Source organism: Ictalurus furcatus, chromosome 10 (assembly GCF_023375685.1).
Source record: "Ictalurus furcatus strain D&B chromosome 10, Billie_1.0, whole genome shotgun sequence".
NCBI classification, from domain to species: domain Eukaryota; kingdom Metazoa; phylum Chordata; class Actinopteri; order Siluriformes; family Ictaluridae; genus Ictalurus; species Ictalurus furcatus.
Window position 1 is genome coordinate 22744075 of NC_071264.1, and position 23471 is coordinate 22767545.

The 23471-nt window shown below is 38.5% G+C and overlaps 1 protein-coding gene and 5 non-coding genes across 8 annotated transcripts in view; 3 read left to right on the forward strand and 3 right to left on the reverse strand.

Moving 5' to 3' along the window:
- Positions 1-3383: 3383 nt before the first annotated feature.
- On the reverse strand, positions 3384-3456 carry trnar-ucg (transfer RNA arginine (anticodon UCG)). Its single transcript has one exon. It is a non-coding gene; the product is annotated as a tRNA-Arg (tRNA).
- Positions 3457-3717: 261 nt separating this feature from the next.
- Positions 3718-3790, forward strand: trnar-acg (transfer RNA arginine (anticodon ACG)). The gene has a single exon. It is a non-coding gene; the product is annotated as a tRNA-Arg (tRNA).
- A 1515-nt stretch (positions 3791-5305) lies between these two features.
- Positions 5306-5378, reverse strand: trnar-ucg (transfer RNA arginine (anticodon UCG)). The gene has a single exon. It is a non-coding gene; the product is annotated as a tRNA-Arg (tRNA).
- Positions 5379-6904: 1526 nt separating this feature from the next.
- On the forward strand, positions 6905-6977 carry trnar-acg (transfer RNA arginine (anticodon ACG)). The gene has a single exon. It is a non-coding gene; the product is annotated as a tRNA-Arg (tRNA).
- Positions 6978-7447: 470 nt separating this feature from the next.
- trnar-acg (transfer RNA arginine (anticodon ACG)) lies at positions 7448-7520 on the forward strand. Its single transcript has one exon. It is a non-coding gene; the product is annotated as a tRNA-Arg (tRNA).
- kif7 (kinesin family member 7) overlaps positions 7509-23471 on the reverse strand; it is a 29582-nt gene continuing 13619 nt past the window's right edge. For all 3 annotated transcript variants that reach the window (XM_053634856.1, XM_053634857.1, XM_053634855.1), the window contains exons 10-19: positions 21412-21573; positions 20859-21061; positions 14605-14802; positions 14195-14320; positions 13653-13829; positions 13214-13429; positions 10944-11150; positions 10564-10762; positions 8513-8662; positions 7509-8259 (exon numbers count right to left, since the gene is read on the reverse strand). In XM_053634856.1, coding sequence (XP_053490831.1) covers positions 7889-8259; positions 8513-8662; positions 10564-10762; positions 10944-11150; positions 13214-13429; positions 13653-13829; positions 14195-14320; positions 14605-14802; positions 20859-21061; positions 21412-21573 — 2009 coding nt within the window. In that variant the 3' untranslated portion in view covers positions 7509-7888. The remainder of the gene's footprint in view (positions 8260-8512; positions 8663-10563; positions 10763-10943; positions 11151-13213; positions 13430-13652; positions 13830-14194; positions 14321-14604; positions 14803-20858; positions 21062-21411; positions 21574-23471) is intronic.

Sequence of the window (23471 nt, forward strand, 5' to 3'; positions counted from 1 at the left end):
GTCCTTGACCCCTACCTTTCCGTTTTGTGATTATAAAGTGCTCACTTTGAGTCCACCCTCTCGGTTTAGTGCAGGTCAGAAGAGACAAGACACCGGTTGTCCTTTGACCCTCGATCTGCTTGTAATCAGTCGCCCTGCAGCGTACACCATAGACCATCGTAGTCATTATTTTATGGTGTTTAAAACAGGCAGCGTATCTTCCCCCCCCCCCCCCCCCCCCCCCCAAAAAAAAAAAAAGCAGCTAAGGAACACGTTATATTTTAAGGAAATTAATATAGGCCTATTAGTATAGTTGGTATGTGCTATTGGGAAGAAGAATGTGTAGCCTAATTCCTGTTTTCCAATGCTGTCTTAGATTATTTTTAAAGTCATTTGTTAAAAAGTGAGTTTTTTTTAAATGTTCGGAAAACGAGATTTTTCTTTTCTTTATTTAAAAAAAAAACTTTTGAAAACATTTTAGTGTACATTACGTGTACATACATTTGTATAGGCTAGTCATATTTGTATAGGTTTACTTTCCTGATGGCCTTTGGGAGTCAGGGTAGTAGACTAATTTACAGTAAAACAGAAATGCCCTGTGAGGGGAAAAAAATCGTTGTTGACTAAATAAACCAATGCTGTGCTTTTATATAATGTTAGCTATATAATGTATATTCATATTTATCTTTAACTTCAGCAGATGCTCTGATTGGATAATTGAGACATAGATACTATAAGTAGGCCTAACTGTTGTTAGTGGATCATTCACGTCCCGTAATGCGGGTTTTATTTTTTGTTTACTTAATTTGAATTCACTACTCTCAAACTAAATTATATCATTGTTGCCAAGTTGTCTGAGAATCAAAATGATAGTAGGCTAAGCCTACTTTTTTTGACGAGCCTATAGATTATTCAGGCCCACAAGTACGTTAATTATCCTGTAACTGTGTGTGTGTTTCTGCGAGTCTTAATGTACCAACACTGGCCTCTAGCGGTGAGAGCTCGCTATCATCATCTGGTTGCGTCAAATGCCGGTTTTTAAAAACGACTCAAAAATACATTAAAATGTGTTCATAATGATGTCTGTTTCTCAGACTCGTGTTACAATGTTAATGTTGTATAATTCCACAAAATCGTATGTGAAATCTTAACTCTTAAAAAAGCACTGTATATAGGCTACATAACGTAATCACTTCAATAATTGAAATAATCCGCTATTTTGTTCTTAACTCAGTCACACAAACACGGACACGCATACAACTCGTAAAACCTTTTTAATGACCCTTTCTATACTGCTGCCTGGGTTAGATTTCCGAAAATGCAACATGAAATTTAAAGTTCGCAACTGATATAGAGTAGCCTATTCAATTAATTTACAAAAATGCAGAAATTCTTTCACACACAGTTTTTCTTTGTCCAGTGATAAACACAATGAACAAACACCACTGGACTTGTGATATTTTCCGCACATTCATTTTAAAAACATAATTTATTTGCGAATGTAAGCCTCGTGTTGCTCTTTTTGCAGGGCGCCAATTGTAGCCATATTTCTTGTAACTGTGTGTGTATGTATGTATATGTGTGTGTGTGTGTGTGTGTGTGTGTGTGTGTATGTATATATATATATATATATATATATATATATATATATATATATATATATATATATATATATATATAATATAATATAATATAATATAAAATGAGAGAGAGAGAGAGAGAGAGAGAGAGATATCTAGAAATGGATACTCATCCTTTAAGCAAATACATTTTAATTTGATTTCCTGTGGTTTATTTTATGATCATCGAAAAGAAAATATGCAGCAAGGATTTTCGTAATGAAAGCAAAATAAGCTTTACACTTAAGTATAAATAAAAATATGCTACATTATTCTGTGCAATTTTTTATTCTCGTGTCTACATGGATTGCTCCAGATTGAAAAATACAAGTGTGTTATCATGACCTTTGGTTTATAAATGTTCTATATTTTATTTGGTTTATGTTTGGGTTTTTTTTTGGGGGGGGGGGTTCCCCCTAATGACTTTTCCTTTTCTGTGTGTAAAATGCTGCATGTAGACACAAATAAGCCTGTACTTCTCTTTACAGGAGCTCTCTATGTGTAATTACAAATCGCGGATAAATTAATTAGGCTAAATATTACAGATATTTCGCCTGTTTTAATCAGTCGTAGTCTGCCTGAATTATGTCTGTGTGCAGTTTGGCACCAAAGAAAACCCTTTTAAAGGCTTTGTTCATAGAAATCTGTTTAAAGAATTGTTGTTGTTTTTTTTTAATCTGATGGAAAATTCTCATATAACAACGCTATTACACAGCATGCTACATAAGGACGTTATATAATAGATAGCTACAGTTTATCAAAAGGTATGTTCTGAAATACATTTGAACAAATTCTGGATTTGGATTTGAAACTCCGGCTGTAAATTAGTGAATAGTGTCATCTAGTGGACAAATCATCTAACTGCAGTAATGTTTTATGATTTTTCGGTTTGGAAAGCAGTTAGTTACCATGGAGACATTCGGCACACAGCCGTGTAGCGCGAGAAATGTTGAGGGCCCCCTTATTTTTAATATATTGTTGTATAATTAAAAAAAAAAGGTACACTAAATGCAACCTCAAACATGAAAGGACACACATGCATCTATTCAACAGTCTGGATCGCCAAACCAAAACAATGTAAGCTAGGCTGAAGTATTGTGTTCAGCGAAGTATTACACATTTAACCAATAACACATCTAACACTGCTCTAAAATGTGTTATTATATCAACCACTACACAGGGTCACAGGGAGCCTGGAGCCTATCCAAGGGGACTCTGGGCACAAGGCAGGGGACACCCTGTACGAGGTGTCAATCCATTGCAGGACACAATCGCACACACAATCACACATCCATTCACACTCTACAGGCAATTTGGAAATTCCAGTTAGGCTACCTACAGCACATGTCTTTGTCCTGGGAGAGGAAACCGGAGTACCCTGAAGAGCGGGGAGAACATTCAAACTCCAGACACACAATCGAACTATAATAAATAAATGCAAAATAATTTGCAAATAAAAAGCTTAAAACTTGTGATTGTATAGCCTGAGTATTCACCCCTGTTGCTGTGTTCTTTTGGAAAGAGACTACAGTCACAGTGTAAATGTTCAGTTCACTTGATGTCCATAAATGATTTTAATTGATAACTCGGATATTATATCATTCTGCAGGATGAATTAGAGCCTTTATCGGGGCGTGTTTGACTCCCTTGATTATGAGCAGAAGCAGTAACAGTAATATATGTAAACACGGATTTGTCACTGACTGTTTAAATTTGTCTTGATTATCCACATTTTCAACGCTGACAATCTTATGTTCAGCAACAATTTCTTGTAGATCAAAACCTCGACCCCGGCAGGACTCGAACCTGCAATCTTCTGATCCGAAGTCAGACGCCTTATCCATTAGGCCACGAGGCCGTCGTTGGAGAAATTTTGGACACGTTCCAATTACTAAATTGGTCTCTGATTATTTACTGTGCGTTACGTATTGCGATAGTTAACGTCTTTTAAATCAAGACTCTCAATAGACTGACAATAGCTAATGAACATTGTCTACTATGTCTAATATATGTGGGGTAACTGTAACCGTTTCATTCTTATTTCTACTTTAAAGAAAGAAGTAATAGCTTTAAACTAATGAAAATGAAATGAAGCAGAATCGGTCTGGTATTGCATGTCGGGCCAGTGGCGCAATGGATAACGCGTCTGACTACGGATCAGAAGATTCCAGGTTCGACTCCTGGCTGGCTCGGAAGACTTTTTCATGTTAACCATGTTACACATAAACGTCACTGCAAAACTAAATGTGAAGTGTACTTAGAAAAGAATTTAGGACTAAAGTAACAGTGTCAGTAACATGTCTAAAAATCAAAGAAATATTTTCACTGGCTTCCAGTTAAGTTGGAACTGTTGAAGTGTATGCACTAAGGTTTTTCATATATTACCTTTCATGTAGTGTGTTATAGAGCTGTTTGTGAACGTAAAAATGTCTGCATAGTTTAAAATTCAAAGCACAGGACAAAAGTAGCTATTGACTCCCAAAAGAAGGAACCAATTCTGAAACAGTTTAAACGAGTCATTAGTAATTCCAAACTTACTTCCTGTACTAACCTACGTAGGTTTGCAGCAAAAAGCCCCACCTCTGGTCTTCACTGGCTGCTCGCAAACATACGAAGCTGAAAGTCGTTATGGTAGTGGGTGTTTCCTTTTCGACACACGCTGACAGCGGTAGACCAAGAGTTCAGTACTGCAGCTTTACAGTATACATTTACATTTATTGCATTTGGCAGGTGCCCTTATCCAGAATTACTTACAGAAGTGCTTTGAAGTCTCTGTTAATAAATACTTCCTGATACTGGTTCATTAGGTCATGGAATAAGGATACCATCAGTCTTAAACTCTGTTGGGAAGGTAATATAGTAAGAAAAGCACACAGACTACACTTTTTTAAAAGCGGTAATTTAAGTACTTTCGGGGAGGTCGAATGGAGCTCAGAGGCAGACCTGCCAGAAATTAGTTGCAGTAGTCCAGTCTCAAAAGGACAGGGGACTGAACAAGCACCTGAATGGCCTGTGTGGATAGAAATAGACATCCTTCTGATTTTGTAAAGAAGAAACCGACATGAGCATGTCAGATGAGCGATGTGAGAGGAAATGGACTGTTGGTTGTCTATGGTTACCCCAAGGTTGCTCTCAGTGACTGAGCATGAGATCAGAGAGTTGTCCAGGGAGATCACAAGATCCTTGGGGATGAATCACCTGGGATGAACAGCAGTTCAGTTTAGCTAGGATTAAGTTTCAGCTGATGAGGTGTCTGCCAGACACGCTGAGATCTGAGTGGAAGCATGAGGGTCTGAGGGAGGGAAGGAGAGGTTGAGTTGAGATAAAGAGTTCTGATAAAGATGTTATGTTAAAGGCCTAACATTTTATGTTAAAATGAAGTGTTAGGCATTTTAACCAAACAGTGGCCTTGTCTTTTTTTATTATGCCGAATACATATTTCATTACTTAAGCACATAGAACTGGTAAAAAAAAAAAAATACCAGTCCAGGAATATTCCCAGACAGTCTTCAGTTTTGCATATGTAAAGAGCCTTTATTGCACAGGGTCTGTGTGTTTGACATTCCTGACAATAAACAGAAGAGGAAACACAAATAAGAGTAAGGCTAGCTCAATTATTATACTCTTGTCATCAACACTGTCAGATCTGTTCATTTTGTAGTCAGCACTAATAGCGTGTTCTTGTTTTCTAGTATCCCTCAAAACCTCGACCCCGGCAGGACTCGAACCTGCAATCTTCTGATCCGAAGTCAGACGCCTTATCCATTAGGCCACGAGGCCGTCGCGTTGAACGTTGGACCCGTCCCAAATTAAATAATAGCACTCTTCCACAGAAAGGTGCAATTCTAATATGACCGCTAAATCAATTATTGATATACGACCGCAAGCCTCAGGACGAAAACTAGCCATGCACCTAAAGACAGTAGCGTTTGCTAATAAATATGGTGTTGTTACAAACATGGTGTTGTTTGTAATAACAAAACAGCTGCAACATGTGGACCCTTAGAAATTCAGAATATGAGATAGGAATAAAACTAATGCATACAACACAAGTTCACAATTAACTTCAATTGAAACCTTAGTAGTCTGCCTAACTCAGACAACAAAATATGGGGTCCCCAAAAAAGTGCTTTTGTGGCTCAACTTGCCTCATGTTATGGGTAAGCTGAGCCATCTGAAAAAGTTAGTAACTATTGTATTAACCAGATTTTAAAGTATAACTCTAAATATAATTATTAATTATTATTACCCAGTTCTGCTGATATTATTGGTGTACATTAAGTAAATATTACAACTAATTTATCTACAGTTCTGAAACCAGAATATGGTTTGCCAAGTCTCTAGGATTAAGAAATAGATATGGAAGTCTTAAACTGAATGAAACTTCCATTATTTTGCGGAGCATCCACAGATTATTTGTTTCACACTTTCAGTGTAAACTCTCAACTGTATGCTTGGCATAATAGCAAACCTTTTAGCCTATAAATATAACATAAACTCCAACATGTCACTGAGTTGGACAAAAATTGGCCCTTCTTGGCTATGACAGCAATCAAATGTAGAAAATCATAGGAATTATTTGACATTTCATACCTCTAAGTTGCAGGGAAATATGATGTGTTGCGCCCTTCTTGCAGTTCCTCCTGCTTTTTGAGGTTGACCTAACTTTTTCAGGAAATCACTCCATGGGAAGAATCCTTCATCATGCTTCTCAAATGCAAAGGTTAGCTTCTCAGTGCTAGTGGCCCAACAGATTTTAATAATTATATAAATTATTTATTTATTAGCCCCAATTTACTATATTCAAGTTTATGTAGGCTAGTTATGTGTTTTGTTCTTATACAGTGGTGCTTTTAGAATATTCTATATTCCTGCATGAATAGGACCTAAAACTGATGATATTTTAGGTCCTATTTATGCAGAAGTATAGAAAATTCTAAAAGGTTCATAAAACTTTTCACACTCAAGTCCTAAAAGTAGATAAAGGGAACCCAATTAAACAAATTAGTCAAAAATATTATACTTGGTCATTTATTTATTGAGGAAAATGATCCAATATTACATATCTGTGAGTGCCAAAAGTATGGGAACTTTTAGTATTTTTAGTATCTAGTAGCTTTTAGTATCTGGTGTGACCCCCTTGTGCAGCAATAACTGCAACTAAACATTTCCAGTAACTGTTGATCAGTCCTGCACATCTGCTTGGAGGAATTTTAGTACATTCCTCAGTACAGAACAGCTTCAACTCTGGGATGTTGGTGGGTTTTCTCACATGAGTTTTCTCAATTCAAAGTACTTACGTCATCGGGCCAGTGGCGCAATGGATAACGCGTCTGACTACGGATCAGAAGATTCCAGGTTCGACTCCTGGCTGGCTCGGAAAACCTTTTCTGTAAATTTACATTTAACTAATGTTATACATGAAGGCGGAACGTCATTTTAAAACGGAAAATATGAAGTGTACACATTAAACATAATTTATTTTTGTGTCCAAACCAGTTTACTCGCTGATAATAGTAAGTTAGCAGCTCATTGAAACTCGAGACGGAGCAAAGTTAACGCTAGGTATAATGTCCACTTTAGTAACGCGATCAATCTGTCGCGGTTAGATATCGATTCGTTTAAATGTTACTGCTGTTATATTTCAGTCAGGACAATCCTGAACATGCTGGTTAGGTGTAATGTTAGCTTGTTAAGATAAAGGGTTGGGCATTTTAACGAGACTATACACATACGACTGGCGAAAATTACAGTCCGAGAATATTCCCAGTCTGCAAATGTATAGTTTAATTCGGTATATCGAGACTGTATTCCATTAATATACCGCTGGATCGAGAGCGGTTTATAGCGGGCCAGTGGCGCAATGGATAACGCGTCTGACTACGGATCAGAAGATTCTAGGTTCGACTCCTGGCTGGCTCGGAAATATTTTCTGTTCATTTACCGTTTTATACACTACGTTACACCTACAAATTTAAACAATATCATCATAATGTATAAACGTTTTAAAGTGTTTAAAATGTCTCATGTTTTTTTAGGCCAGTTATTATGTAATATTATTCTGTAAAATATCCACAGAGAGCAGACACAAGACAAAACCTGCTCAAGACATTTGTCATTACATAAAGTGCTTTTGTACTGTACACAAAAATGTGATATAACTCAACGGTTTTAAAAAAAAAGTCCATAGTTTAAATTTAGCACTGTATTTGTACACAAAGCAGAAATGCAGTTTAATGAAAAATGAAGGCACAATAGAAATAAAAGTAAACAGATTTGAATGTCCATTGCTATAACGGATTTTTCCGAACGTCAATGATTGCAGAGTTTGAACCAACAAGTCCTGGGTTTAGGCTTGACCTCCGACTCTCCCTGCGTGGTTTGGTAAGGGACAATGAGCCTGTTCCACTCCAGTATGCAGTGTTCATGTTCACATTAGGCTGGACAATTCTGTTGGCTGGCAGCTCACAAGTTACCCTCTGCCTAAGCTCCTCCATTACATGCTGGTCTTCAGTGGGGAGGGAAGAGCGCCTCCATGTGGGGGGCAGCGGCGCATTTACCAACTCCCGCATTTCCTCTCTTGACTTGTGAACTCTGTCAGGTTCAGGAGTGTACTTGTTACTGTCTTCACCGGCCTTGCACTGCACCCTGTCTACTCCACCTACAATGAAAATCACCAGATTAAGATGATGACAACTGAAGTTTTATATATATATATACACACACATATTTATAAAATAAATGTGTACATAATTTCAGACTAAAGCAAACTAGCTCAATAGCGCAATGTTTAGTATGAGTAATTTAGGATATAAATTCTCAATTTACATTACAGACACCTTATGGGAAAAAATCAATAATGGCACTATGAACTAGTACACTGTAGTCATTATGGCATTTAACTAAAGGCTCACTCGTGCCCTGATCTCCCAGTCCACACATGTCCCTTATTTTGTTGTTGAGATCCTGATTGGCTGCCTTGTACAGGTTCAGTTCTTTGCTCAGGTTGTGGATCAGTCCCTCGTACTGTCTCTGCCTACCAGCCAGACCTTCATCCATTTGATCTGTGGAAGAAGACCAGTGACACTTGTTTCACTTGTATGTAAGTATTGTACGTCCACAACATATTCCAATTGATTACATGAGAGCTCATTCACAAAACAGAACTGAAACCTTCTAACTAGGAAAGCTTACACAAATTACAAGTTCAAACCATCAAATTATTTCATTAGGGCATATTGTCAGATTAAATAGTCAATATAGGATTCTGCTGAGTTTTTTTTGTGATTGTTGCAGCCAAAAATGCTCGATTTTGCTGTAGTTTAAAAAAAAATTTTTTTTTTAATTTCCCATGCAACTTGAGGAGTTTTATTTTTTTGCAGAAAACTATTAAATTGACGAATTTGTAATTGCACAAAATTGTTTTGCATGATCTTTCGCAGTGATGTTTGTTGGTAAATGAGACCTTTTAGCTGGACTCATGTTCAACATTTGTGAATCAAAGAGGGCTTTGGCTGAATGCATGTTGTGATGATGTCACATGATGTGTCTTGGCCCAAATCTGCAGAAAATCTGTGTTAAATTTGAAAAATTGCACGGTCCTCAGAATATTGCGGAGTTTGCATGATTTCACGTTCATTTCTGTGATCACAAAATTGAGAAATCCTGGAGGGACTGATTAAAAAAAAATGTGATACAAACATTAAGAGACAAGTGTATTAGAATCATTTTCAATATTTTCTTGGACCAAAAGTAAAAATGGTGATTATAAACTGACAAATACACTTCCATAACAATTGATGACCATGCTAACCTTCATACCTGCTATATTGTTTTGCCTAGTGCTTTCTCTTCCCTGCTGCCAGGAATCTGCATTTTACATGGAAAATATAATTTCCCTGCCTTCTTCACAGCTCCTTCTTTACAGCTCTTACATAGTTACCCGAATAACAGCAACTTAAAGCCTGGCTTCTGCCTCTTACCATGGACCAGAACCCTGAACCCTCTTCAGACATTTGTTTTTGTTTGTTACTGATTTGCATATTCTCAGAGATGAATTTATGGGATTATAATTAAACTATCTTTAAAGCCCAAGGGAAAATAAAAGTGATTATTTTTCAATTATGTTTAGTACTATCTAATTATGTTGGTTTTATGGCACACAATATGCAACTCAAAGGATGAGTAATGAATGCATGAACAATTGGTTACTTTTTCAAAGCTAAATAATAGGACAGCAAAACATCAATCAAGTGTGCTCATTAGAATATTACGTTCTGCCCAAATAATTCCCAGAATTATTTCTTTCCTATAACATTTTCCTAATTAGCAAATTCAGCTGTTTTCTATTTTTATGATGTTTATAGCATGGCTTTTAAAGATGTAAATATAAGGAAATGAAAGCTGAAATTTTGATCCGTCATCTCATGTTCATCTTTTCATCTCAAACCCAAATGTCTTCAATGTATAGCAAAAATGACAGAACTGGCCTTGCTGTACCAATAGTTTCAGAGGGGACTGTAAATATTTTACACCACATTCCCTGTAAAAAAATTTTTTTTACTGTCTGTTGTGCCCTGAGTAACACACTAACTAACTAACTAACTAAATAAATTTTGTGTGTTAGTCAGGGCACAACAGACAGTAAAATTTATATATATATATATATATATATATATATATATATATATATATATATATATATATATATATATATATATATATAAAAGGAGCATTGCTATACAACCCAAATACTCTCCATTTCATTTGATGTTCCATGCTGAAAGAAGAAAACAGCTCTTCTTTAAAGTATCACTACAGCTTTTCTTACATAACCTGGTAAAACTGAGCCCACTGCTTTCCTATTACCTACAATATAAGTCAATGAAAAATCTTATTCTGAATAAATTAACAAAAGGCAAGTGTCTTAGTTAGTGCTTTGTTTGCTGATGAGTTTGACGGTCACCTCGGCACTGGTGCAGCAGGAGCTGCACATTTCTTTCATGCTCTTTTTGTTGCTGTGTGAGCCGGCGGTCCGTGTCCAGCTGCTGGCGCTCCAGAGCTGCTTCCAACCACCCGACCAGGTGCTGCTGTTCCTCTACACGCATCTCCAGCTCAGCCAGTTCCAACTGCAGCTTCCGCTCTTCCTCTCGCAGGGACACCACCTTCACAAGAATTCAGAGGAAACATGGGGCGGGGCAGAAAGGTAAAGTGTAACTATGCCCTCTTATAAAAGTAACACCAGACACGAAAAATACAAAGGTAAAAAAAAATGTGCACTCTAATAATACACTCCCCCTGAAAGTAGACAATAATAACAAATCAATAAGAAGAGAAGGCACAGACCTTATCAAAGTACTTGCAGAGCAGAGCGCGCGTCTCTGAAGCAGACAGGTAGGTGAGTTTGGCCATCAGGTTCATCTCCCACTGAGTGAGCATGCTACCTGATGCCCTCAGCTGCCTCTGTCTCTGTGTGATGGCCTCATTCTTGTACTCAATAGCAGCATCCAGCGCCTCTATAGCCTCATCTAGCTGGAACACGGTACGCTCCTCCTACAGGTAGAAGACAGTGAGCATTTAGAGGTGATTCCCCTACAGGAACATCTTCAGAAACCACAAAGCAGTCTTTGAACTACTGGGGTGGAGCTTGCTGTTCTAAACACACTGACTGCTGAAACACATTCTTAATGCCAACTCTCTTACCCATCACAAACCTTAAGCTCTTACTAATGCTGTATAACAGAGGTGACGGTGAAGCTATTCTTTTCACAGGAGTGTATCTTGTACATTTAGTACATAGCCAGAGTGTATTTTGTTCATGTTTTTGTTGGTTACTGCTTATGGCAAGCATCAACAGACTTGTGACCACTATTTTTCACGCATACCTAGGTTACAATAATGTTAACATCATATCTGCACAACAAAGCAAAACAATATAAAACAAAAGAAACAAAACTCACAATTCTTACCAGTGGTGTGCGTCACGATTTTGCATAATGGTTAGAGGTCCGTGCAATGTAGGTGGAACCCAAAAAAGGATCTCAAAAGCAATTTAAAATACTGTTATGATAGCAAAATTGCTGTGGCCCAGATCCGGCCCCCACCTGACACTTTCATTCGGCCCACATACTGCGGGAAATGATGGCACTTGGGCGGTCCACTCCTGTTTGCCAGGTTTGGGCCACAAGCAAGCAATAGCAATGGTGCATGTGCCACATATTTGCCAAAGGTGGCCCAGATTTGCTTTGTGATATTTGGGCCATATTCACTATTTACCACACGGGTCGCTTTAGGGTCACATCTGTGAGCACCATATTTTTGCCCAAAAAGGCCCACTTGTGATTTGGGATATTTGGGCCATATTTGCTAATTTACATGTGCCACTTCAGGCTCATATCCATTTTGTCCAGGCCAAAAGAAGGCCAGCAGTGCCGCATCACTGCCTAAAGTGACCCACATCCGGATGCTATCTCACTATAGTGATTATCAAAGTAAAAGCCACACATAGGGCTGCACAATTAACTGAATATTGATCTAGATCATGATTTCAACTTCCCACGATTACATGAACATGATCGACTGCGATATTGATGTTTAAAGTTCGTCCTTCGCTCGTAGAAAGCTCCGCTGCATATCAAATCAAGCGCTTCCTAAACTTACAGCCAGTCACCATGATGATAACTTCCGGGTTCCAGTACAAAATGACGTCCTCCCTGCGCTGCTCTATTGGGTGATTTGGCTGTGTCTCTCCTCCTGTAAACACTGTTATTGCCTTTTCTGAATAGGTCTGAATTTGTTTTCATTTGGTTGCATATTGTCATATTTAATTGCATATTTTCATTTGGTTGATGGCATATTTATTTTTACTTATCCTATATTTTGGGTACAATTTTATTTATATTTTGCTTCTACGAGATGATGCACTTTAAGGATCAGTCTAATTTGATGAAAGATTTGTACATTAGTAGGAATGTAGCACAACATGGAGGTGAAAGCAGCGGTCTGTTTATTTAAATGTGAAAGTGCAATAAAATTATGTTGTCCTTAAAATCAATGAATAATCGTGACCTCAATATTGATCAAACTAATCGTGATTATCATTTTGGCCATAATTGTGTAGCCCTAGCCACAGATAACTATAACAACCTCTTGCCAGCATGATGATGTGCTAAACTTTCTGTCACAAAAGAGTTTAGGTATCAGTATTAGAATACCTGGTCAAGTGGAATGCAACTTGGGATATAACATCATGTCTGCATAAGCAGTTTAATTACATAGATCAGACAATGCTGTCATTTGTGTGATTTGGTTATTATTATAACCCTACATACAATGCTTAGGAAGAGTTCAAATGAAAACTTAAAGGATGAACAAGCATAATCATTTTAGAAAATCAGTCTTTCTGCCCTAATGTAAATTTATTTTGTATTGAGCTTAGCTAATCTGTCAAAGCTCATCTTCTCATGCTATGTCAATCTAAGTACAGTAACTGTGGAATTCTATCAATAGCGAGAGTTATGCAATGCAATGCGAAGGATGCAATGTGTAATGAGGTCACTAACGTAATTTGTTCAATGAATGTAGCTAATAAAGCAGTGTTTATGCTGTGTACCCACCTCAGGAGACAGCAGGTTACCCTGGCGGAGCTTGTCGTCCAGCTCTACTCTCTGTTTGAGAAGGAGCTCTTTCTCCTGACGCAGGTTGGAGATCTCCTGGCGGATGTGCTGTGAGTCTTGAGCACTGCTACTGCGCAGCTGGCCGTTCCGCTCGCTCAGTTCCCGCTCTAGCGATTCAATACGGTTTGACAGTGTCGCCAGGTCCTTACTCAGAGCCTGCCGAGTATAATGAGCATGCTGGACTTTCAGACAGTATTACTATATGCTTCAGTAATTAAAGTGTTATGGACTTGAGTCTGGAAATTGTTGTGAATAAACAACATTCGGGTTTTGTAGAAGCGTAATTGCATATATATTTAAGGTTGTAATTTTGCTATAGGGTCTTCAGTGGGTTTAACACTTGATAAGCTTTTTTTTATTAGAACTTTGTCAGACAAACCTGGCTGGACCGGAGTCGTTTGGTCTCCAGGCCGCTACGTTCCAAGAGCAATGCCTCCTTCTTGGCCAGGATCTCCTCTCTTTTGGTCAACTCCCCCTCCAGATCTTCCAGACCTCTCCTTTGTTCCAGAACATTCTCCATCTCCTCATCTAACCATCGCTTCTGTTCTTCTATCTTCTGCTCAAAAGATCAACACCAGTAAAAAAAAACAAATCAAAAACACTGCAACAGAACTCTGCAAAATTTTTATCTAAAATGCTGTTACTTTTAGGGGAAAGCATAAACTTTGAGACATGATGAAGCATGTTTACCAGAGACCGAAATTACACTGTTATCAAAACACGAGCTCAAATATGAGTCCAAGAGTGAGTCAAAGCATAGAGTGTAAACATAAAACATGCTGAAACAAGCCATGAAACAGTAACACCAAGTCTGCCTATTATAAAACAAATCCACATAAAAAGCACAAGCGTAAGTCAGGCTTTAATAAAGATTTAATTTCTGTTTTGATAAAGCTGTGGTTAGACTTTCCAGGTCTGTACCTGCTGTTCCTCTAGTGAGATGACTGAGCCATTACTGCCGCTCCTTCTTTGCCTTTGGAAGGCAGCAATTTCTTCTGTTTTAATCCGCAGAATCTTCTGCTGCTGCTCGTTCTTTATCTCCAGCTCCTGAAAACAGACAGGTAGCATATACTGTAATCACAAAATTTCTCCACTTCTGATACAAACTTTTAGGATCCCCATGTTCCAAGCATCCACTATACAACTCTATTTTTAAGTATAAACTGGCTGTAAAATCAGGTGGTATTTCACCTGATGTATCGGCCATCACTTGATATGAAGTGTAACTACCCTAACAATCTCAGAATAAGCTGTCGGATAAGTGAGTATAAGAAATACAGGTGGTACTGTTAAGCTCCTTAGGCGGAAAATCCCATGGCTAATGTGTTCACCTTTACACGATGTTTGCCTCTTTGCATCTCACTCTCCAGCCTTCTCTTCTGTTGATTCTCCTCTCGGAGGCGCCGTTGTAGCTGGTCCTGCTGTTGCCGCAGGCTCTGCACGCTCCTTTCCAGCTCCTGCACGCGCCGCTCACTCTGCACTGACAGAGAGGCCAGCTGCGCAGTGTCCCGCTGCCTCTGCTTCAGCACCTGCAAACATGTGAAACAAAGAGCTGGAGCTTAGACAGTTGACGGTGCCGAAGTTCACACAGAACCAGGAAATGGTTTTGGAAATATTACTATGTGGAGATTCTTTGGCCAGAAAATCTTAAATCACACTTAACAACCATTTAAGAAAACACATGGAACAATGTCACAGGCTCTGAGGCACAGACATTCTCTGTCACCATTAGAGACAAAAACCAGAGGTGCCAAATTGCTAAGAAGAAAATCCTGGCAGGCAGACAGGAAAAACAGGATCTAACCACAAAAACCCTAGCATATGTCAGTGGATAGGACAGCATATGTTAACAGCATAAATGATATTTAATTGCAATCTGTAGACATGTTTGGCTTTATAAGACTCCAGTTGAGTGAATAAGCTTACTTTATACGACTGTTACAATATATGCATGTCCGGTCCGCAATGTCAGATGTTGCAGATAATAAAATGTCTACAACTGTAGTGGAAGATACATAAGGGATAAAGTAACGGTCACACTAGCCTTTCGGCATGCAAAATTTCTTCGAACACCACTGCGAACATGCGCGGCAACATCTGGAATATGGGATATGACATCATACACCAATGTTAAAATATACCATCTGTTCCTGTATACAGCGACATCGCAATCTAGGCAACTTCTCCTTTGATGTTGATTTTATATTCTTTTAAAGCTGTGTTGTATAAATTAACATAAAACAGGATGATGCGACACCGCTATAATCGTTCTGAAGAGACCACGCCATAACGTGTCGATCTTCTATTGGTCACACGTCTTCACGTCATACCAATTCACAGGTCAGAGTTCACCAAACTTGAACTCTGAACTGCAGCGAAATGCAAAACTTTTTCACATGAAGCTTGCATTTCCGGTTTCCAGCATTCACGTGTGTATGAATGAAAGTCAATGGAACGATAAGTGTAGTGTGACCGGCACTTAACAAATGGCAGGCCATGCTGTTATACAAAAATAATGCCCACACTGAAAGAGAATATTAAATAGCAATGCACAGTACATTCTACCTTGGGTTTTTAATTATTGAACATGCCTGATAATATAGAAATGAAAAAGACAGCTTGTTTTAACTAAAAACAAAAAGCACATTACATCTTTTGCATACACTTCTTCTAGTGGGTGTGATGTTGGAGAGGATGTTGGGGGAATCTAGCTAGCTAATTATTTTTTTCCCTAGATATGCTCCAAGCAACAGTAAATAAGTAACAAAGCAAAAAATCTGGTGAAATGACTTTTTAATAATTAATGACTCCTTTTTTTTAACCAGCCTAGGAGACTCCAGTCTGGTCTTCTTGTTGGTTGTTGGCTCACAAACTTCATCTAGTTAAAGTCAGTACAAAGCTTCCCTTCAGTGAATAACCTTTTTAAAAGGTAATTTAAATTGTCAGACTACTGCTTTAAATGAAAAAATATTACTAGCGGTCGGTCAGATATAAGTATGAATTTGAAAAGAAAAAAAAATAAAAATCACATATTTGTATCCATGATCTAGTTATATCAATGTGTTATCAATATGATACAGTATATGAAGGATAGATTTAAAGCTGTCAATGATTCAGCACAGTTCAGAGTGTTTCCAGTGTAATATGATGTAATACAGCAGCAAATTATTTACTTCACTTGTAATTTTAGTTTTATTTATTTAAAGTTTGACAAGGCAGGATATTGCAGCACAAAGGAAAAACAACAGAACAGTTACTTTTCCTTTTAGCAGCACAGCCTGAATTGTGTCAAGAATACCACATAATCATGCATCATAACTGTCATCAATTATAAAACAATTTAAATCTACAAAAAATAAAAGACCAATTAACGTTTCTATTAGCAAACACAACCAGTAATGCATTGAAACATCTCATAGTCACTTCATCAAGTACCATATATATGTCACTTGTAAAACAGTTTAAGAGCACAAGGAATAAAAGAAACTTCATGCCTTTTTGTTTTACTCCTGTGCACAATATACTCCCTATGTTGAAGAAATGAATAATTGGTTGTCGGAGCTATGGGCAGGAATTGTACAATGGCGATGAACTGTCCTTGAGTATGTTAGTATGGTGGCCTCATCATGCCTCTCACTCAATGATGGGAGAGAAGAAGTCGGAATACCTATTATCCAATAACAGCATTTTTGAACCCTCTCTAACTCATCGGAGACCTTTAGGCAGTCCATCCAAAACCGGGCTGGCATAAGAACTGGCCGTATAAAAGTCAAATATATTTGCATTAAACCACTGCATGGGAGACCCGCTCTCTTTGCAACACTTAGATAATAAATCCTTGGACGTGACTTTGCAAACATATACTTGATGTGGGCGTCCCATGACAGATTAGATGAAATTTGAACACCAAGCACATTAAAAGTGGAGACTCTACTGATTACATGACCAGAAATTAAAGAAGAAAGAGGAGAGGGGATGTCATCACTCCTAGCACTAATTACCATATCCATGGTCTTAGCTCCATGCGTTGCCAGTGAAAATTCCTGTCCCAAATCTGCAACATATCAATCAATAAGTGCTAGCTTTCAGGGATAGAGTCCATGCCCCCTTCACTGCGACTGGCTGGCACAGACATGCATGGAGGGGAAAAGAAAGCAAGTGAGAAAAAAAAAACTAAGGAATAGAGTTGATAACACTAAAAACAATTACACACTTTTTAATGGATACACAAAGTGTTGGTCATCATTTATTGAGATACAATGCATGATTCAGCACAGTGAAACTGTACACTACAGATCGGCTGTCAAACTCGGGTCCCAGACCACCAGATTCAGCCCATGAAGACCTCATCAGGTGTGTTAAATTAGATTGAATTAATGAGAAAATTAGAACTTTGTAGTGCTGTGATCCCCCAGGAAAGGACTCTAAACACTTCTGCACTGGATAGTATTCACATTTCAACAAATTATTGACACATGCAGATGAACGAGTTCTAGTAATACTAAAGGCATTTTATCTAAATAAACTAACATGCATTGCAAGGATTTCTTTTCCATGTGACATTAGTGTTCCTGGAGGTATTGTAAGGTCTAGTGATTTTGGATTACACTCCTAGCTCAAGTGCCTGAGGACAATCTTTAGAAGAGAAATGGTGAAAGGATGGTTATAGCTGCAGGCGTAACATGCTTTGTCCCAATGTCTTAATGCTCCACTGGGAAATCAACACTACACCCCTCCAGTAAAAAGGATAGAGCCACTGCTCCCTTCAAATTTAATTGCCAAGATAAAAAACATGTGATCTTTGGTTCAGCAATACATTGCTGTTATGTTGGTAAATAGATTACATGGGTGACAAAGCCCACAAATTAAGAGTCAGGGATAAAATGACAGTATGATTTCATTGAACAAATCCAGCATGTGCTGAAAGGGACACTGGCCAAAATAAAAAAATAAAAAAAATCACCATGGATACATCTGCTGTAAACTGCAGAACAGAGGAACTTACAGGAAAGCTTCAAACAAGATGAGAATGTTTCTGCCATTTTTTACTGTAGCCTCATGCAAAAAAGGCTCGCACAGTCTAACAAACATTATTTTAAATATTAATTGCATTCAATGGTCAGTCTACTTTAAATGTAAATGGTAAATGGTCTGCACTTATATAGCGCTTTGTAACCTTAGCGGCTCTACAAAAATTCAACCTTTCACACACACACTCACACACCAATGGCAGCAGAGCTTCCATGCAAGGTGCTAGCCTGCCATTTGGTGCAACTTGGGGCTCAGTGTCTTGCCCAAGTACACTTCGTGGAGACCTGTGGGCCGGGGATCGAACCACCAACTCTACGATTATTGGACAACCTGCACTACCACCTGAGCCACAGCCAAAAATGCAGCTCTCTTTCAAGCTACAGGTTAATCTATTAAAATAGTCCCTAAACCAGGAGCACAGGAAGTTGTTCTACATTGGGGGTGGTGGAATTTTAAGCATCATACATGTGGCGTGTGCTATGATGCCACACGCAAACAATTCAAATAAATTCAGTAAAATGTGTTATTCCTTTAACAGAGAAATGTGTCTTGATTGCAATACAGTTAAATGCTCATTAATTTCATTCATTCATTTTCTATAAAATCATGGATCTGATAGTATTGTACATATGACTAACAGAAATGGCACGTTTATATTAATGCACTTGTTCTAATATGTTATCGTTTCTATAGTAACCGCTCATACCCTATCCCTTCTGACCTTTTTCAGGCCATCTCTCCCACACTACTACCTGCACTCACACACATCTTTAACACATCCCTCTCCACCGGCATATTCCCTACCTCGTTTAAGCAGGCCTGGGTTATCCCGCTGATTAGAAAAAATCAACACTTAACCCTGTTGCTGTTGACAACTACAGACCTGTCTCCCTTCTCTCCTTTCTGTTCAAACCCCTTGAAAGAGCTGTTTTCTATCAACTCTCCACTTTTCTCACACAGAACAACCTCCTGGACACCAAGCAGTCTGGCTTCAAAAGCAGTCACTCCACACAGACTGCTCTGCTTTCCGTCACTGAAGTCTTACGACTAGCAAGATCAACCTCAGCACCTCACTACCTCAACACTCTCCTTGCGGTTTATGTTCCCTCGTGTAACCTGTGATCGTTTAACGACCAACGTCTCGTAGTGCCTACTCAACGAGGCATGAGATCCCTTCCCAGAACCTTCAAAATCATTGTCCCTCAGTGATGGAATTAACTTCCAAACTCAATCCAGACAGCAGAATCTCCAAAAAACGGCTAAAGACTCTCCCCTTAAAAAAATTAATAAATCAGCACTTACACTTACTCCTCTACTCTGTGCACTTTGTTTCTCTAGAACTCAAGATCAATTATATATCTTGTATAGAAGCACTACTTAGTATAGCATTGTTCTCCACTTGATATATAGCTTTGCTTGTATTTCCTCATGTGTAAGTCTCTTTGGATAAAAGTGTCTGCTACATGAATAAATGTAAATGTAAATACATACACAAACAAAAGGCTAGAAAAAACATTATAAAACGCATTGTTTAACAATGACAAGAATATAATCAACGTTAGGTGCTTTGTAACGGTCAGTAAGTTTCCCGACACGGAGACAAATTCATGTTATTGATTACATTACAGTGGTTATATTCAGTTAGTCACTTAACAGGATCTGCTTTTGTTTTCTCTCTTGAAGTTTGTCATGTTACTGAGAAACCAGAAAGCACAAACGTCTGTCCTGAAGACTTGAGTTTCGTGGATGGTCCATAATATCAAACATATAAAATGTGTGATGTGTCGTTCATAAAAATTTTTAAAAATTGTAATCCTTAGTAAATCACTGTGGCCTAAGAGGAATGCTATCTCTGACATACAAACTCAAAATACTCAGTTTTAAAGTTAGCTTTTTTCTTTCTTTGTTTATCTATATAATTATTATAATTTTTTTTTTGCTGTTGCAGTTAAATGAATAAGGTTGGTGGAGCTACACCCCCTACTTCCCGTGACCTCATCCGAAACACTGGCTCCATAAAACCAGGCAATGATTTGAAAGAGAAACACTGCTCTACCTGACAAACTTCGTAAGCAAGGAATAAAAAAATGAAGCTGTTAGAGGAAAATACGCAACACAAGCTGATTGATTTTCCTATAACTGCATTCCCCAAAGTGTTTTATTCTTCTTACACCACAGTCCTTTTCCAATTATTACAATTTTGTATTTATTAAAGAAAAAAAAAGTTTACTTTTTATCTGTTTATAGTAACATGTAACATTGTGGAGCATCCACAAAACAAGCTAGTTCCTGTTATAACTTACGTTATAGCAGCTATAAACAGTTCCCTCACACCTGCTGACCAATCACTATCAAGACTTCAACAGCACTGCGTTATAGCATTTTCATGACCAAGTAAGGGTTATTGAAGGGGTCAGAAGCCCATTTGGAAGGAGGTATAAATTAGGCTTAACAGAAGGAATTAACATGACAGATGTAATTAAAAGCTGTTTTATATTCACTCACACATTCACTCGCCTGTTTTACTTCACTAAAACACATGTAACAGCCTGACCTGCACTTTGCTTTGTGCAGCTGCAATCTTTCTCCTGCACTCCTGGGCTTTAGAGCGGTCAGCAGCATCACGGCTGCCCTGCACCTCCAGCTCCTGAAGTTGTTTGTGGGCCTCGGTGAGCTCGGCCCGTGCCTGCTCAGCCTCCTGCTCCAGCTCAGCTACCTTTCGGCTGTATTGCCTGTTCATTGCTTGGGCATCTTTCCCTGTGAACACACCATGAGGATCCCATCAGAGCAATGAATAGAGACATACTGGGGCAACAATCTAATAAGATAAACGAGTGTTTACACTCAGTGAAACAATAACACCAGAGCAGAAAGAAAATCATTATGTAAGTGATTCAATTGTGCTTAGATATTTACTCTACTCAGAAATTTCATTGCTTCATGCATCTTTTACTTCATTCCAGGGAACTTTGATTCAGCCCTGGGACACCATGTACATTTATGCAAGGGTTTCTCATGACTGGGGCTGCTTTATAGCTCTATAGAATTTAAAATCTCTCTCTCTAACACACATACACACACCCTTAAAGCTGGATGATCAAAATTACCTGTTTTGACCAACTCCTTGATGAGATCCTCCTTCATCCGGATGGTTACAGAGAGCTCTCTAATCTTCTGCTGGGCCAGGAGCAACCCTCTCTCTGAGCCCATCTCCCACTTGCAGCCTCTAAGACTCTCCAGCACTGAGCTCTCTCCTACACTGCTGTTAGCTGTCCACACACAACACAGTCAGACTATCCGTACACAGGGGTGCGAACTGCTCCATGCTCATCTATCGAATATTGAGACTTCATACTCCATCATATAAATGCTAAGTACACAATGAAAGCTAAGAGTTCACAGTCTCAGTGTTTAAGTCTAGGCTTAAAACGTATTTGTTTACTCAAGCCTACCCTGACTAGATTCTGTTCTACTACTTCGCAGTCATAATAATCTTTTTTCTCCCTCTCTCCTTTCGCCGAGCCCCACATGAATTTATGGAGATACTAGAGATCCAGATCCTTTCTGCCTCTGGATGGAGCTCAAATCTTCTTTAATTCCAGACTGCTGGGACTACGGCTGCTCCTAAGGCCATACAGACTTCATATAAATCCATAATTAACTTTTTCACACTATCTGTTGTTACCCAGATGAGGATGGGTTCCCTTCTGAGTCGGGTTCCTCTCAAGGTTTCTTCCTCTTAAAACATCTTAGGGAGTTTTTCCTTGCCACCGTCGCCACTCAGTGGCTTGCTCAGTTGGGATAAATTCGCACCTTTAATATCTGTATACCATGTTGATATTTCTGTAAAGCTGCTTTGAGACAATGTCTATTGTAAAAAGCGCTATACAAATAAAATTGAATTGAATTGAATTAAGAGGCATTGCACAAATTAAAACCAGGCTAAACAGGGTTTGCCATCTTTCATTTTTAGTCACCTTAGCATTTTTGTGGGGAAATAAAACAACTTTAAAGAAATGTTCCCGTTGCTCATTCAGGGAAGTATAATTCTGATGCAAGGATATACATGGAGCATATTAAGAATTGAACTGTTCTGTGGAAAAAAATGGATCACTCAGACATTGCTTCATCATTGGAGGTAAAATCATTTATATATCCTACAATACAGTATATTTATAGCAAGGCTGTTGCACAGTAATAATTACGTCCAATTAGGGAAGTCATGAGAACCGATACTTCGGTACCAAGCCGGTACCAACATTCTTAAAACGTGACAGTACTTGTTTTTCTGCAGTAGTGTTAGCACCTTTTGTAATGAAAGTACCGAGGTTGCGAATCTTCCGGATCTGAAGGGGGCAGCAAATACGCGCAAGTGTTTTAGTCGGTCCACAAGCGGTGAAGAAGAAGAGGAACGCCTAGAAGCACACCGGAAAAACTACAGAAGTTTAGCTTAGCTTAACAAGTTTAGCTCCGCCCCGACTCATCGAGAGGAAAGCTAGTATCGGTTTCCGGTGTGCAAACGATGCTAACGTTCATTTCAAACAAAGCGAGGAAACACCTGGAATTTGGCGAAGCACCTGAAAGATGGTCCTATATTATATTTGTTTCAGGCAGCTGGCATTGTGGACATGAAACCAGCTAACATTATGCTCCATGTAATGTTTGTGATAGCCTGTTATTTGTTAAAGACGCTAACGCACTGCAATGTTATAAACTACCTCCTAATGGGCCACCATGCATTGCCATTCAGCCCGTGTCCTGTCAGCTAAATGTAGCCTAATGTCACTAATAATTATTCAAACGTTCATGCTTTTGATAAATCGTTTTGGCCTGCCACCATATCAGTGAATTTAAACTAATGCTTACATTCAGAGTATAAGGTGTGTGTGTGTGTCTGTGTGTGTGTGTGTGTGTGTGCGTGCGCATTTAGGAGTGCACCTCCGGAGACTCATTGTCAGACAGTGTTTGATAACTAAAATACCCTCCTGCCTTTTAATATTAATAGCAAATGTGCTATAGTTAAATACAACACTTGTGCTCATAAGCCAAAGGTTTTGTTTTGTTCACTTTGATCATGAAATTTGTGATATATTGCAGCCTTTTCAACTGGAGATATTTGTAATTAGAAATGTTAGAGAATACAAAAGCAACCACTGTCTTTGTTGGT